Genomic DNA, 14,364 nt, shown 5'->3' with positions numbered 1-14,364 from the left:
GTGATCTGCTTGCCTCAGCCTCCCAAAGTGCTGGGATTACAGGCGTGAGCCACCACGCCCAGCCAAATACACTGCATTTTTTTTTTTTTGAGACTGAATTTTTGCTCTTGTTGCCCAAGCTGGAGTGCAATGGAGCAATCTTGGCTTACCGCAACCTCCACCTCCCAGGTTCAAGCGATTCTCCTGCCCAGCCTCCCAAGTAACTGGGATTACAGGCATGCACCACCATGCCTGGCTAATTTTTTGTATTTTTTTAGTAGACATAGGGTTTCACCATGTTGGCCAGGCTGGTCTTGAACTCCTGACCTCAGGTGATCCGCCTGCCTCAGCCTCTCAAAATGCTGGGATTACAAGCATGAGCCACTGTGCCTGACGACATAGCCTGTAACTTTAATGAATTTGTCAGCTCCAATAGTCTTGTAGTGGAGTCTTTAGGGTTTTCCAAATATAAGATCATATCTGCAAACAAGAATAATTTAACTTCTTCTTTTCCAATCTGGATGCTCTTATTTATCTCTCGTCTGACCACGCTAAATAGGACTTTCACTACCATGTTGAATAACAGTGGTGAAAGTGGACACCCTTATGTGTTCCAGATCTTCGAGAAATGGCTTTGTTTTTCCCCGTTCAGTATGATACTAGCTATGGGCCTATCATATGTGGCTTTTTCTTTTTTTTTTGGTGTCACAGTCTTACTCTGTTGCCCAGGCTGCCATGAAGGGGTGTGATCTTGGCTCATTGCAACCTCCGCCTCCCGAGTAGCTGAAATTATAGACCTGCATCGCCACATCCAGCTACTTTTTGGATTTTTTTTTTTTTTTTTTTTTTTCTTGAGACGGAGTTTCGCTCTCGTTCCCCAGGCTGGAGTGCAATGGCGCGATCTCGGCTCACCGCAACCTCCGCCTCCTGGGTTCAGGCAATTCTCCTGCCTCAGCCTCCTGAGTAGCTGGGATTACAGGCACACGCCACCATGCCCAGCTAATTTTTTGTATTTTTAGTAGAGACGGGGTTTCACCATGTCGACCAGGATGGTCTCGAACTCTCGACCTCGTGATCCACCCGCCTCGGCCTCCCAAAGTGCTGGGATTACAGGCTTGAGCCACCGCGCCCAGCCAACTTTTTGGATTTTTAGTAGAGACAGGCTGGTATCGAACTCCTGACCTCAAATGATCTGCCTACCTGGGCTTCCCAAAGTGCTGGGACTACAGGCGTGTGAGCCACGGCATCCAGCTATATGTGGCTTTTATTGTGTTGAGGTATGTTACCCTTTTTTTGAGACAGGGTCTCTCTCTGATGCCCAGGTTGAAGTGTGGTAGTACGATCTCAGCTCACTGCAACTTCTGCCTCCTGGGCTCAAGCGATCCTCCAACCTCAGCCTCCTGAGTAGTTAGGACTATAGGTGTGTGCCACAAAGCCTGGCTAATTTTTGTTTTGTTTTGTTTTGTAAAGACAGGGTACTACCCTCATGCCTAGGCTGACCTCAAATTCCTGGGATCAAGCAGTCCTCCCGCCTCAGCCTCCCAAAGTGCTGGGATTAACAGGTGTGAGCCACCATTCCCAGTATGGGATATGTTCCTTCTACACCCAGTTTTTTGAGAGTTTTTATCATGAAGGAATATTGAATTTTATCAAATGCATTGTCAGAATCACTTAAAATAATCATATGGTTTACATCCTTTATTCTGTTGATACGATGTATAACACTGATTAATTTGTGTATGTTGAACCACCCTTGCAAAATGCCACTAGGTCATGACGAACAATCTTTTTTCTGAGATGGAGTCTTGCTCTTGTTGCCCAGGCTGGAGTGCAATGTTGTGATCTCAGTTCACTGCAACCTTCACCTCCCGGGTTCAAGCAATTCTCCTGCTTCAGCCTCCCAAGTAGCTGGGATTACAGGTGAGCACCACCATGCCTGGCTAATTTTTGTATTTATAGATAGAGACAGGGTTTCGTTATGTTGGTCAGGCTAGTCTCGAACTCCTGACCTCAGATGATCCATGATCCGCCGCTTCGGCCTCCCAAAGTGCTGGGATTACAGGTGAGAGCCACTGCGCCCGGCCAATGAATGATCTTTCTAACGTGTTGTCAAATATGGTTTGCTGGTATTTTGTTGAGGATTTCTGAATTACTGTTCATGAGGAATACTGACCTACCGTTTTCTTTTTTCAACGTGTCTTTGTCTGGTTTTGGTATCAGGGTCATACTGGTTTTATAGAATAAATTTGGAAGCATTCCCACCTCTATTTTTCAGACTAGTTTGAGTAGAACTGATATGAGTTCTTCTTTAAATATTTGGTAAAATTCAGCAATGAAGCGATTAGATCCTCGGATTTTTCTCTGCTAGGACACTTTGTACGTCGGCTTTGATCTCATTACTTATTACTAGTCTGTTCAGGTTTGGGATTTCTTCATGGTTCAATCTTGTTAGCTTGTATCTGTCAGTTGACATCTTTAATTCTTTCGCAAATTACTCAACATATAATAGATTAATCAACAGTCGATATGCCCTTTTCAAAGATGGAAACACGGATGTATAGTAAAAGTAATCCCCAGAATTCTTAAAGCTCTCCACTCCAGCCCCCAGTCCCTGAGGCCGTTCTGCAGCAGCCCAGTGCCTATCCAAGCACTGCTACCACAGCACAAGACCCTTATGTGGCCTAAAAGCTGAGCAGAGACACATGTACCCTTGCAACTTTTCTCCAAGTATAAAACAATTCAAAATGAAACTTTCTTCTTTTTTTGGAGACAGGGTCTCACTATGTCAACCAGGCTGGAATGCAGCGGCATGATCACGGCTCACTGCAGCCTTTACCTCCTGGGCTTAAACGGTCCTTTCACCTCAGCCACCCAAGCAGCTGGGTCGACAGGCACACACCATCTGGCTAATTTTTAAATTATTTGTAGAGATGAGGTCTCACTAATGTTGCCTACGCTGGTCTCAAATCCCTGGGCTCAAGCTATCATCCTACCTCAGCATCCCAAATGCTAGGATTAGACATGTGAGCCACTACACCTGCAGTGGCACAATCCTGGCTCACTGCAACCTCCACCTCCCGGGTTCAAGCAATTCTCCCACCTCAGCCTACAGAATAGCTGGGATTATAGGCGTGCATCACCACATCCAGCTAATTTTTGTATTTTTATTAGAAACAGGGTTTCACCATGCTGGCCAGGCTGGTCTCCAACTCCAGACCTCAGGCGATCCACCCACCTCAGACTCCCAAAGTGCTGGGATAACAGGTGTGAGCCACCACACCCAGCCAACTTTTCTTTAAAAAATTGGATAAATTGTGCCGGGCGCGGTGGCTCACGCCTGTAATCCCAGCACTTTGGGAGGCCGAGGCGAGTGGATCACGAGGTCAAGAGATCGAGACCATCCTGGTCAACATGGTGAAACCCCGTCTCTACTAAAGGTGCAAAAAATTAGCTGGGCGTGGTGGCGCATGCCTGTAATCCCAGCTACTCCGGAGGCTGAGGCAGGAGAATTGCCTGAACCCAGGAGGCGGAGGTTGCGGCGAGCCGAGATCGCGCCATTGCACTCCAGCCTGGGTAACAAGAGCGAAACTCCGTCTCAAAAAAAAAAAAAAAAAAAAAAAAATTGGATAAATATTGTGAAAGGCAACAATTTCTTTTACCTTCTTTCTTTTCTTCTTTCATCCATCCTTTTATCCAGGGCTGCATAAATAGCATCTGCTTCCTCATCATCTTTTTCATAGGGTCCACTGGAGAAGAGGCTCCCGGCATAGCCATTAAACTGAGAACCAAACAACATGTGTAGAGAGGTGAGTTTTTCCTCCAATACCTCTCCACTAGCAGAAATGGAGAAGATCTCTACTAATGAAATACTTGCTAAATTATTTCTTCAGCCAACAAAGCCAAATCGAGGGACAGTCTACAATGTAACTGGTAACTACTCTCCAGGTATCAAGGGCATGAAAGACAGAGGAGTCACTCCAACTGGAAGGGACCAAGGAGACAGGACAAAACACAGTAAGAGATCCTGGACTGAGCCCTAAGCCAGAAAACAGACTTTCACGGAAAAACAGGAAATTCAAATACGATGGAGAGATTAGCTAACAGTACTGGGTCAGCGTTACCCCCTTGGTTTCAATAACTGTGCTAAGGTCACGTAAAATGGGAAGAAGCTTGGTGAAAGATACACAGAAACCTTTTTTTTTGAGAGGGGGGTCTCGCTGTGTGGCCAGGATGGAGTGCAGTGGCGTGATCTCCACTCACCGCAACCTCTGACTTCCTTGTTCAAGTGATTCTCCTGCCTCAGCCTCCCAAGTAGCTAGGCTTACAGGCGCGTGCCATCATGCCAAACTAATTTTTGTATTTTTAGTAGAAACAGGGTTTTACCATGTTGGCCAGGATAGTCATGATTTCCTGACCCTGTAATCCGTCCGCCTCGGCTTCCCAAAGTGCTGGGATTACAGACGTGAGCCACCGCGCCTGGCCAACATTTATTTTTTTTTTTAACTTTTTTTTGGCACTACTTTTGTAAGTTCCTGCAAATTTAAAATTATTTCAAAACTAAAATTATTTTTAAAAATTTTCCTCAGAGGAAAAATGTGATCTGTTAGAAGAGTTAATTGGTATTCAGTCAGCTGTTTTCCTTTAGATGTCTTTTTAGAGGGCAACCACTAACACTAAAGAAAGCAAATATTGTCACGAATTCCACTGTAAGATTTTGTCATAAAAGACCGACCAATACAAAACACCAAGGCAGTGGTCCTGACACCTGCAAGAACATCTCTCTGAAGAGATGAAAAGTGCACATTTCTCCGTGTTCTTCCTGCTCTCTCTCACTCTCTGCTAAAGATGTCCCGTGAATGGCTGAAATTTTAAATGCATGAGCCATCCAAGCCACTCATTACAGGCACCAACACACTGGTTAGGGAGCTGGTCAGCCGCTCCCAGAGACTGGCTGGAGGAGCCACAGAAGCCCAACACACCTCACCTCGTCGTAATTGGTGTCATTTAGATCCTCATCGTCATCATCAGCAGCCTGGTTTTTCTTCATCTGGTCCCCAACGGTTCTCTTGCCCGGGGGCGCATGACGATCATCCACAGGATCGTTTGCATCACGGGCGGGCCCGATGTCTGAGCGGGTGGTGAAGCCAGTGGCACTGCAGGAGACCCCCAAGACACCCAGTATCTGAGTGCGCCTGTTCCCGGGCTCTTCTCCACCCCTGGTCATCACTTAATGTTACCTCTATTCCTTTTTTTTTTTTTTTTTTAAAGATGGGGTTTCACCATGACGGCCAGGCTGGTCTTGAACTCCTGGCCTCAGGTGATCCACCCACCTCGGCCTCCCAAAGTGCTAGGGTAACAGGTGTGAGCCACCGTGCCCAGTCTATGTCTATTTCTACCACCTCTGGGAACCTCCAAAGACCCTGGTGACAACAAACTGCAGTCTCAAATACCACTGATCTTCTCTACTTACCTGAAGGTTTAACCTACTCTGAAGACGTTACCAAGGCAATCCCTCCACCCGAAGGCTTCGATCATCTCCCCCTCCACATCCAACCAGGCCCTTAAACCCAACTTGGCCCAAACTGAGCCCCTCTTCTGGGCCCACCTTGCAGCTGCTCAGGGGTGTTTCAGCGTGCTGACCCAGATGCCAAGGATCCGTGACACAACATTTGCCCCCCTCTCCAACCCTCTCCATCCTGTCTGCCGCCAAATACTAAGGAATCCACCTTCAAAATCTCTCCTCCCCAGACCATGACTCCCACCATAGCTGGAAACCAAGTCAGCCCGCCCTGCCTCCAGCCTTCCTCTACTTCAACCCATCCTCTGCCAGAGGATTCTTCCCAAAACACAGCTCTGACTGAAAACTTCTCAAGGGCCATGGTCTTTCTGACGTCTCCAGGAGCTCTAGCCCGGCGCTCCAGGCCACTCCAAGCGCCTAAGCTCCGTTCCACTGGACTCCCCTGTCCCCTGGGCTTCCTCCCGGCCTCACTTTTTTCTGACTCTCCACACACACACAACGTCAGTTTCTCTTCTATCACGACCACGTTTCTGCAGCCCTAAGTCCAGCTCTCCTACTAAACTCGGCCCCGACGCCACACTCCATGAAGCACTGGGTTCTCAATCCGATCCTCCTGACGTGCTGATTTACGCTAATACCAAACCCTCCACGAGCTTCGGGTCCTCCGAAGGCGCAGCCAGTATCGGAGTCCGGCGTGCGCCCCGCAGATTCCAGCACAACACCGCCACCACGAAAAACCCAGCCGCTTTCCTCATCCCATGAGTGACCGACGGGACGGCCACGACTGCTCACTGATCCGACCACGTACGGCGGCCATCTGCGTCGCGGGCACGGAGGACCCCGGCGCGCTCGAGGCGGGCGGGGGGTGTGCCAGCCGCCCCCGGGAAGGCGGCCGCGTCTCCACCGCGCGCCACCGCGGCCGCGCCCAGCACCGCGCGTCCCACACCGGGCCACGGGCAGCGCGTCTCACCCACGCGGCACGCCCGCGTCCGTCCCGACCCAAAGCCGCGGCTGCCTCCCCCGAGCTCGCCCCGACCGCGCGGCCAAAGACCCCCGCCCCTCGCGCGCCGCCCCAGGCCTCACCCCCGGCCCAGCCCTGGCACGTAGCCGAGCGGCGCGGGCATCCCCAGGAACGGCTTCTTCTTCTTGTTCATGGCGGCGGCGGCGACCCAGGCTGGGCAGGAAAGGAGGGAAGCGGCGGACGCGGGCAGACGCAGACACTCCGGGCTGCGACGTCCGGGGCGCTCCGCGGGAGGAGGTCGCGGCTGCCGCGTCACCCGCGCCCCGGAAGCAGAGCGCGGGGTGTGCTCAGGGCCCGCCCACTTTCCACGCCCCGGGCGGAAGCCCCGACGCGCTCCTTGGCGACTTCCGGCCGCGGCTAGGGGGCGGGGCCGCGGCAGGCGCGTGCGCGGGAGCGCCTCCTCGTGGCGGGGCGGGAGCAGCGAGGCCGAGCTGGCCCCGGGACCCCAGCGGGCTCCGGGGCGGCCCCAAAAGCGGAGCCTGGGGCCTCGCTGCCTCCCCGGTGCGCTGACGCATTCCCAAGGAGACCCGTCTGCCAGCAGGGCCCGTGGTCCAGTCCCTCCGAACCGGCCCAGCTTCCCGCCGCCGCCCTTGGCGGGCCCTGATCACCGTCGAGCGGAGCTGCAGCCCGTGCAGTTGTGCAGAGCTTGCGCGTGCTGGTCGTGGGCGCGCCTGCCTGTGGGCGTCCTGTGCGCACGCTGCTGCCCTGTGCTTTCAGCATTCATATTTTGGGGCCCCCATTCAGGCATCTGTGCCTCCAGCGGGATGAGAGACCCCACCCACGCCCCCCAGTGTGCCTCGGACCTTCTGGCGAGGGCCACATTCTCAGATCCCCGAGAGCTAATTGGCGAAATAACCGCAGCTGACCTGTCGGGAACACGTCAGTACATGAACATGGCTGTCAAGCATGTGGGTGAATTCTGCGTGTGTGGATTAGCGGGGTGTGTGCCCATTGGGGTCACGTGTGCTCGTGTTTGGGGTGCACGCATTTCTGCTCCTTCGGCTGTAGCACATCCTCCGGAGCCCCTGCATACACCCAGGGAGGGCACCTAGGCTCCCGGGCAGAGCAAGCCGACCACAGCCCAGCGCGTCTCACTGGATCCTGGAGCAAACACGCGGCTCCGGCCTGCTGCGCCGCCTTGGAGCGCCTCTCTGCCCCGTCTCCAGCCAAGCCCCTTTCAGTGACAGGGCCCTCCACCGCCCCCCCGGGCACTGAGCCAGGTTCTGGGGCTGCAGAGGGAAAGGAGAGTCGCCCTAATGTTCACAGTGGGGTGGGCGGGTGCCCACTCGAGGGAGGGCGAAGAGGCCGGAGGCCGAGGGCAGTGTGTGGGAGGGGCTGGCCTGCCCCTTCTCCTGGCTCGGTGGGTAGCAGGCCCCGCAAGATGCCCGTCAGCCCCTCCCTACGCACGGAGGGGCCGGACCTCAGAGGACCCCCAGCAGGTGCGCGGGGCCTCTCCTCCGCGGAGCCGCTCCCGGGGGCGCACGGACGCCCCTCGCCCCGGCGGACAGCCTCGGCGCACGCGGGCCCGCGCGCCGCCGACACACCTCGGAGCTCCCGGAGCGCGCCCGGCACACAGGGCTCGGCGGCAGGTGCCTCGCCGCGCAGACTCGCGGACCGCGGGGACCGGCTCGGGAGCGGGGCCGGCTGGGGCGGGGCGGGGCGGCGGCGCGCGTTCCCCGCCGGCCACACCGGCCGCCCTGCGCTCGGCGAGGGGCGTGTGCGCGGGCCGGGCTCCCGGGCCCCATGTTCACCGAGCTGAGGTCCAAGCTGAGCCCCCCGCGAGGCCGCGCCGGGGCCGTGCGCGCGGACTTCGGGGAGCGCCGGGATGTGGACGGTGAGCGGGGCTGGACCGGGGCGCGGGGACGTCGCGGGCGGGGGTCTCGGGGACCCGGAGGCGCGGGGGCGGGACCCGGAGGGCTTGGAGAGGCGGCGGCGGCCGTGGGTATTCGGAGGACGTCTCGGCCCAGCGGGGTCCCCGTGGCCTTTGTCCTGTTTTGTGGGGCAGCCGGCCTCGGGCCCGGTCAGCGCGCCCTTGGCTTGGGGTGAGCGGGTGACAAGCCGGGGCGCCCGTGTCCACGCCGGCACTGCGCGTCACGTCTTCCTTCGCGCGGAGAAAACCCTCCCAGCCTTCGCCGTGGGGCCGGGAGGGAACCGAGGTCACAGCCGGCCTGGGCGCCCCCGCCCCATCTCCTTCTGGAATCGTGGCGTTAGGGCGGGAGGGACCCACGGGCCGCCGCGGGACAGCCTGGGCTCCCTCCCGGAGTGCGGGCAGGAAATGGGCGGAGCCCGCGTGCCCGGGGCAGGTGCAGCGCGGGCGGAGGAGCCCGGGCGGGTTCGCGGGGCTGCCGCGCGCTCCTGCGCCAGCCCGACCGCTCCAGGCCCTGCAAAGCCGGGAGACCACAGCGCCCGTCCGCCGGAAGGCGCGGGCTTGCAGTGAGTCCTTTCCCACCGCGCTGGAGGCTGCCTCCGTGCGGGGGCCCACTGCCACACCCTCTCCTGATCCTAGACCTCAAATCTGGGGTCACCCAGGGTCCGGTTCCTGAAAGTTGCAGGAATTGGGGTGGAAGATGTTGTCTCAGAAGTCTTACGGGGGTGGGAGGACTGGGGAGTAGGATGTGGGTTTCCCCGGGTCTTCAGACCTCCTAAACACATTTCCAAGCCCTGCCGTGGGTGTGGAGTGGGTGGCTGAGTGTGGGGCCGGTAGGGCACATGAGGGGAGGGCCCCAGCGTGGGAACCTCACCTGCCCTGCTGAGGGCCTGGGTGCTGTAAAGACAGGGGCAGGCCTGTGCCCACCTTCTGCGTCCCCACACGCTCTGTTCACTTGCAGACACCATACAGAGCCTTCATTCATTCATTCATTCATTCACAATGTTGTGGGGTGCCCCATGTAACAAGACCTGGATCAAAATGTCTGCCTCAAAGGCCGGGCGCGGTGGTTCAAGCCTGTAATCCCAGCACTTTGGGAGGCCGAGGCGGGTGGATCACGAGGTCGAGAGATCGAGACCATCCTGGTCAACATGGTGAAACCCCGTCTCTGCTAAAAATACAAAAAATCAGCTGGGCATGGTGGCGCGTGCCTGTAATCCCAGCTACTCGGGAGGCTGAGGCAGGAGAATTGCCTGAACCCAGGAGGCAGAGGTTGCTGTGAGCCGAGATCGCGCCATTGCACTCCAGCCTGGGTAACAAGAGCGAAACTCCATCTCAAAAAAAAAAAAAAAAAAAAAAAAGTCTGCCTCCTCCAGACTTAGGTCAGCAGTGCCCCCAGAGATGAGACAAAGCTTAGATGAGATGCCTTAATGTAGTTACTGCAGGAAGAGGGAGCACAGGGCATCCCCATGGGTCTCCGAGCAATGGCTGTACCCCACATACCTATGTTCACCCACCAATAGCCAGTGGGTGCCCACCATTCACACGGCCGGTGTTGTCCTGGGCCTGCCACTACTCTAGATGATGGGTCAGCCTGCTGGGTCCTGGCAGGGGTATGGGCACAAGCCACAGGGAGCCCAGGCAGCTTATGGCACCTGTGTGGGCCAACCTGGGGGTGCTGGGGAACGGCCGAGAACTGGGCTGGGTTTTCGGCAGGCCCTGTGGGCGGTGGCACAGCCGGAGAGCTCAGCGAGTGTTTGGGGAGGGAACCCTGCTTGTGAGTTGGCCAGGAGTTCAGGCTGTCAATGAGCCATAGTGAGTTGGGCCCCAACACCAAATCGGGCTGTGTGAACTGAGTGCCTTCGATGGCGATGGGCAGGCAGCATCCTCTGCCAGGCTTCCCTACCACAGAGGATATCCCCAGATTTGAAACCTGCCTTTCCTCAAAGCAGGTCGTGTGTGCACTCTGGTCTGGTGTGATGTGTGCAAGGCTTGCATGCCAGCCCAAGGCAACGGTACGGCCAGGGCTGTTCCAGGATGGCCCCTCTTGCCCGGCCGTATGTCTTAGGTTCCCTTCCCTAGTGGCACATCCTCTGGTCTAAGCAGCGTCCATCCTGCTTCCCCAGGGTGAGGGCTGTAGACATGCAAGAGGAAAGGTGTTTCCAGTTCTTCACCTTTCGTGCTGGGGAAGGTCCTGAAAACGGCCTGCACACTTCCTTCTGCCTTCGGAGGCTTGGGAACCCCTCACTGGGGAAGTGATTTCCGAACTGGTGTAGGGGATATGGGGCAGGGAGCTGGCTCTCAGGTAGAGGAAGCCTCTGCCCCTGCCCTTGACTGCCCTGACCAGGCACCCCCACACACAGCCACTGCCCACTTCAACTTCTGCCGGACCCTCCTGGAGCACACGGTGTCAGCTGAGAGCATCCCCTGCCACTTGCCTCGGACACCTGGCACCAGCCTCACGTGGCATGACTCCCGCAGCCAGAGGGCGGCCAGCAGCAGGCCAATCAAGCTCCTGCAGCAGCCGGGCACAGAGACCCCCCAGGTACCCACCCACTCCACCCGCCTCCGCCCCGCCCTCCCTCTCCACCACTCTCACTCTGCCTGCCATGCCCTTCCCTGCAGGGCCGGCTGTACTCTGACCACTATGGGCTGTACCACACAAGCCCCTCACTGGGCGGCCTGACCCGGCCCGTGGTCCTGTGGAGCCAGCAGGACGTGTGCAAGTGGCTCAAGAAGCACTGTCCCCACAACTACCTCGTCTACGTGGAGGCCTTCACACAGCACGCCATCACCGGTACAGCGGGGCTGAGGGTGCTGCGGGAGGGGCTGGATGCCCCCGAGCGCCGCCTCCCCGCACTCCCAGCCTTTCTCTTACTATTGTTTTTGTCTGTCTAGATCTTCCTCTGAGTCATCCTCCCCTCTGGTCTGCATCTTCGCAGAATCTTTTCTTCATACCTCTCTGCCTTTTTTTTTTTTTTTTTTTTTTTTTTTTTGAGGTAGAGTCTTGCTCTGTCGCCCAGGCTGGAGTGCAGTGGCGCGATCTCGGCTCACTGCAACCTCCAGCTCCTGGTTCAAGCAATTCTGCTGCCTCAGCCTTCCAAGTAGCTTAGACTAAAGGCGCACACCACCACGCCCAGCTAATTCTGTTATTTTAGTAGAGACGGGGTTTCACCATATTGGCCAGGATGGTCTCGATCTTCTGACCTTGTGATCCACCCACCTTGGCCTCCCCAAGTGCTGGGATGAGAGACGTGAGCCACCGTGCCCGGCCCTCTCTGCCTCTCTTTCTGTGTCTCTCCCCATGTCTCTGTGCTGTCTTCATCTGGCTTTCCTCTGCTCCGTCTCTGCCTTTTGCTCTTCACCCTTTCCCTCTGCCTTTCTCCAAGACTCTTTATCTGTTTCTCTGAATCTCTTTCTCCCTCTGAGTCTCTCTGTACCCCTGCTTCCCCCTCTCTCCCTCTTTCTCTCTCAGTCCCTGCCTGTGCCTTGGCTCTGTTTGTTTGTTTCTAAGACAGAGTCTCGCTCTGTCACCAGGCTGGAGTGCAGTGGCAGGATCTCGGCTCACTGCAACCTCTGCCTCCCGGGTTGAAGTGATTCTCCTGCCTCAGCTAATTAGTTGAGACTACAGGTGCGCACCACTACGCCCAGCTAATTTTTTGTGTTTTTAGTAGAAATGGGGTTTCACCATGTTGTCCAGGCTGGTCTTGAACTCCTGACCTCAAATGATCTGCCCACCTCAGCCTCCCACAGTGCTGGGATTACAGGCGTGAGCCACCGCACCGGCCTTGCCCTGGCTCGTGATGCCTCTGTTGGCCCCGCTCAGCCCCTCTTTCCTCTCCCCAGGCCGCGCACTGCTGCGGCTGAATGCGGAGAAGCTGCAGCGGATGGGGCTGGCCCAGGAGGCGCAGAGGCAGGAGGTGCTGCAGCAGCTGCTCCGCCTGCAGGTGCGTGAGGAGGGGCGGAGCCTGCAGCTGCTCAGCCAAGGTCAGTGCGAGGTGCCAGAGAGGCCTGGGGGATCATGGAGAAGCCCCTCTGAGTGCCGGGTGGGATGACCTCAGGAGGGTGGCTGCCGGCCCTGGTAAGGGCCGTAATGCAGATGACACCAAAGGCCCCACCCCTTCCTCACCCTCTTCAATCCCACAGCTTCCTTCGGAAAAATGTCCTAGCTGCTGCTGAGGCTTGAACCCCAGACCCCAGCACTGTGACCGGAGTCCAGGACGAGGGAGGAGGCAGAGCCGGCCCCGTAGCCCCCGCTGGACCCTGCAGGATGCCCCAGTGACCAGGCTGGCCCAATGGACAGACAACACCAGGATCACCAGTTCCAGGCGCCTCTACTTGGACATTCCAGGCCATGCCCTGGGGCTGGGTGGGCAGAGGGCTGCTTGAGTGTGGCCCCACCTCCTGGGACCTGGGCCCAAGTCCTCCCCCGGTGCTGCTGGCAGCACATGAGGCAGCTGCCTAGAGCCAGGGCCGGTTTGGGTGTCCCCCAGACTCCCAGGGAGTCTGTTTATTTACGTGTGCTTCCCCACGTGATGTCTGTCCCCCATCGCCTGCTGAGTCACTTGTCTGTCCACCCCCAGCCCGGTTCTCAGCCGTTCCCCAGCACCTCCAGGTTGGCCCACACAGGTGCCATGAGCTGCCTGGGCTCCCTGTGGCTTGTGCCCATGCCAGGGCCCAGCAGGCGTCATCTAGAGTAGCGGCCATCGGCACCCACCCAAAGGGATCATGCCAAGCACTTTCATCCTCACCACACCCCTCTATTCATGAGAAGTGAAGCCGAGAAAGGCCCAGACTGAACAAGCACCAGAGACAAAATGTGGCACAAGGACCCTGCCCTGTCCTGGTGACTGCACACCCGGGGCCCAGGCTTGGCAGTGCTCCCTGCCCCGTCTTTGGGAAACTCTTGCTTTCACGCGTCTTCCCCACTCCCACCTTCAAGGAACTAGGGCCTTGTGTGTGGGCCTTCCCATTCCCGCTTTCCCAAGAAGGCCTGGATTCGGGGGGAGGCCTTCCCAGGGCTGCTCCCCCTAGGCCCGCCCAGAGGCCCGAGCAGCCCCTCCCTGGGTGGTCTGGGGCTGGTGCTGCCTGCCAGGACAGTGAGGGCAGCCCCGGCCGCCCTCGCCCTCTTGCGCCCCTGCCCTCTCCCGATCCCCTCGGGGCTTCTGAAAATCTCAGGGACAGATGAGGCTGAGCCCCCAGTCGGCCTCCAGACTCGAGGCTGGTTACTGCGGGTCCCAGGTAGAATTTGGACAACTGGCCTGACCGCTCCAATCCCATGAGCCCCCACCTCGGGGAAACCCTCAGCCCTGTCCCGTGTGGCAGCCTGAGAGAGGATTCCACCCACCATCAGCCTCCGCCCGGGGGGGCCCTCCGGTTCTGTTCCCCTCCCTCCTCCTCGGTCTTGCCCTGCCCCGCCCCACGCACGCCTGTCTCGTCTTCCTTGTTTTGTGCTCACTTTTTTATACCCTGACAATAAATCAAAAGTAAAGCTGGTTCCCAAGGGCTGGGTCTGCGAGGAGAGGGCGTCCGGGCAGCCGCGGCCACCAGGGGGCAGTGGCGTCGCGTCCTCGAGGGGCCTCTGAGCCACCCCAGCGCCAGGCTGGAAAGGGGGCTAAAGCCACCCTGGCGGGCGGCCCCCAGGGCTGGACTCAATGCCCGACTCGCTGGAAGGCACGGCCCAGGCACACGCAAGAGGGTCCTGCGGCTGGACCACGAGGGGTGCTGAGGACGGCAGACACCCATTCGCTCATGATTCCGGAGGCCGCAGTCCGGAGTCCAGCTCCCCCGGGGCCTCCTGGGGAGATTCCTCGACTCTGCAGCTTCCGGTGGCGGCCGGGAGAACGCGGGCTCATGGGCATTACTGGCGTCTTCGCCTCTGTAATCAGATCACCTCCTCCCCTTCCGTCTCTCAAATCTCCCTCTGCCTCCCTCTTAGAGGAGACTTGGATTGGGCCCACCTGGGTAATACAGGATGAT

General features: G+C 57.5%; 2 protein-coding genes across 3 annotated transcripts in view; one reads left to right on the top strand and one right to left on the bottom strand.

Moving 5' to 3' along the window:
• Positions 1-6,802, bottom strand: part of PRPF6 (pre-mRNA processing factor 6) — a 47,372-nt gene extending 40,570 nt beyond the window's left edge. For both annotated transcript variants that reach the window (XM_039479446.2, XM_074406810.1), the window contains exons 1-3: positions 6,581-6,802; positions 4,964-5,132; positions 3,639-3,757 (exon numbers count right to left, since the gene is read on the bottom strand). In XM_039479446.2, coding sequence (XP_039335380.1) covers positions 3,639-3,757; positions 4,964-5,132; positions 6,581-6,651 — 359 coding nt within the window. In that variant the 5' untranslated portion in view covers positions 6,652-6,802. The remainder of the gene's footprint in view (positions 1-3,638; positions 3,758-4,963; positions 5,133-6,580) is intronic.
• A 115-nt stretch (positions 6,803-6,917) lies between these two features.
• On the top strand, positions 6,918-13,882 carry SAMD10 (sterile alpha motif domain containing 10). Its single transcript, XM_039479448.2, has 5 exons — positions 6,918-8,352; positions 10,749-10,930; positions 11,011-11,182; positions 12,232-12,372; positions 12,532-13,882. The coding sequence occupies exons 1-5, from the start codon at positions 8,262-8,264 to the stop codon at positions 12,552-12,554; spliced, it is 609 nt and encodes a 202-aa protein (XP_039335382.1). The 5' UTR covers positions 6,918-8,261; the 3' UTR covers positions 12,555-13,882.
• The last annotated feature ends 482 nt before the right edge of the window (positions 13,883-14,364 follow it).

The sequence above is a fragment of the Saimiri boliviensis genome, chromosome 9, assembly GCF_048565385.1.
Source record: "Saimiri boliviensis isolate mSaiBol1 chromosome 9, mSaiBol1.pri, whole genome shotgun sequence".
In the NCBI taxonomy this organism is placed as follows: domain Eukaryota; kingdom Metazoa; phylum Chordata; class Mammalia; order Primates; family Cebidae; genus Saimiri; species Saimiri boliviensis.
This window is presented reverse-complemented; position numbering and strand designations above follow the sequence as displayed.

What these genes read in the sequence shown, in the direction of transcription:
- SAMD10 (XM_039479448.2), top strand. Translation starts at nt 8,262, where the DNA reads ATGTTCACCGAGCTGAGGTCCAAGCTGAGCCCCCCGCGAGGCCGCGCC. An exon ending in GGAGCGCCGGGATGTGGACG is followed by an intron (nt 8,353 to 10,748) that starts GTGAGCGGGGCT and finishes CCCCACACACAG; the next exon opens with CCACTGCCCACTTCAACTTC. An exon ending in CACACAGCACGCCATCACCG is followed by an intron (nt 11,183 to 12,231) that starts GTACAGCGGGGC and finishes TCCTCTCCCCAG; the next exon opens with GCCGCGCACTGCTGCGGCTG.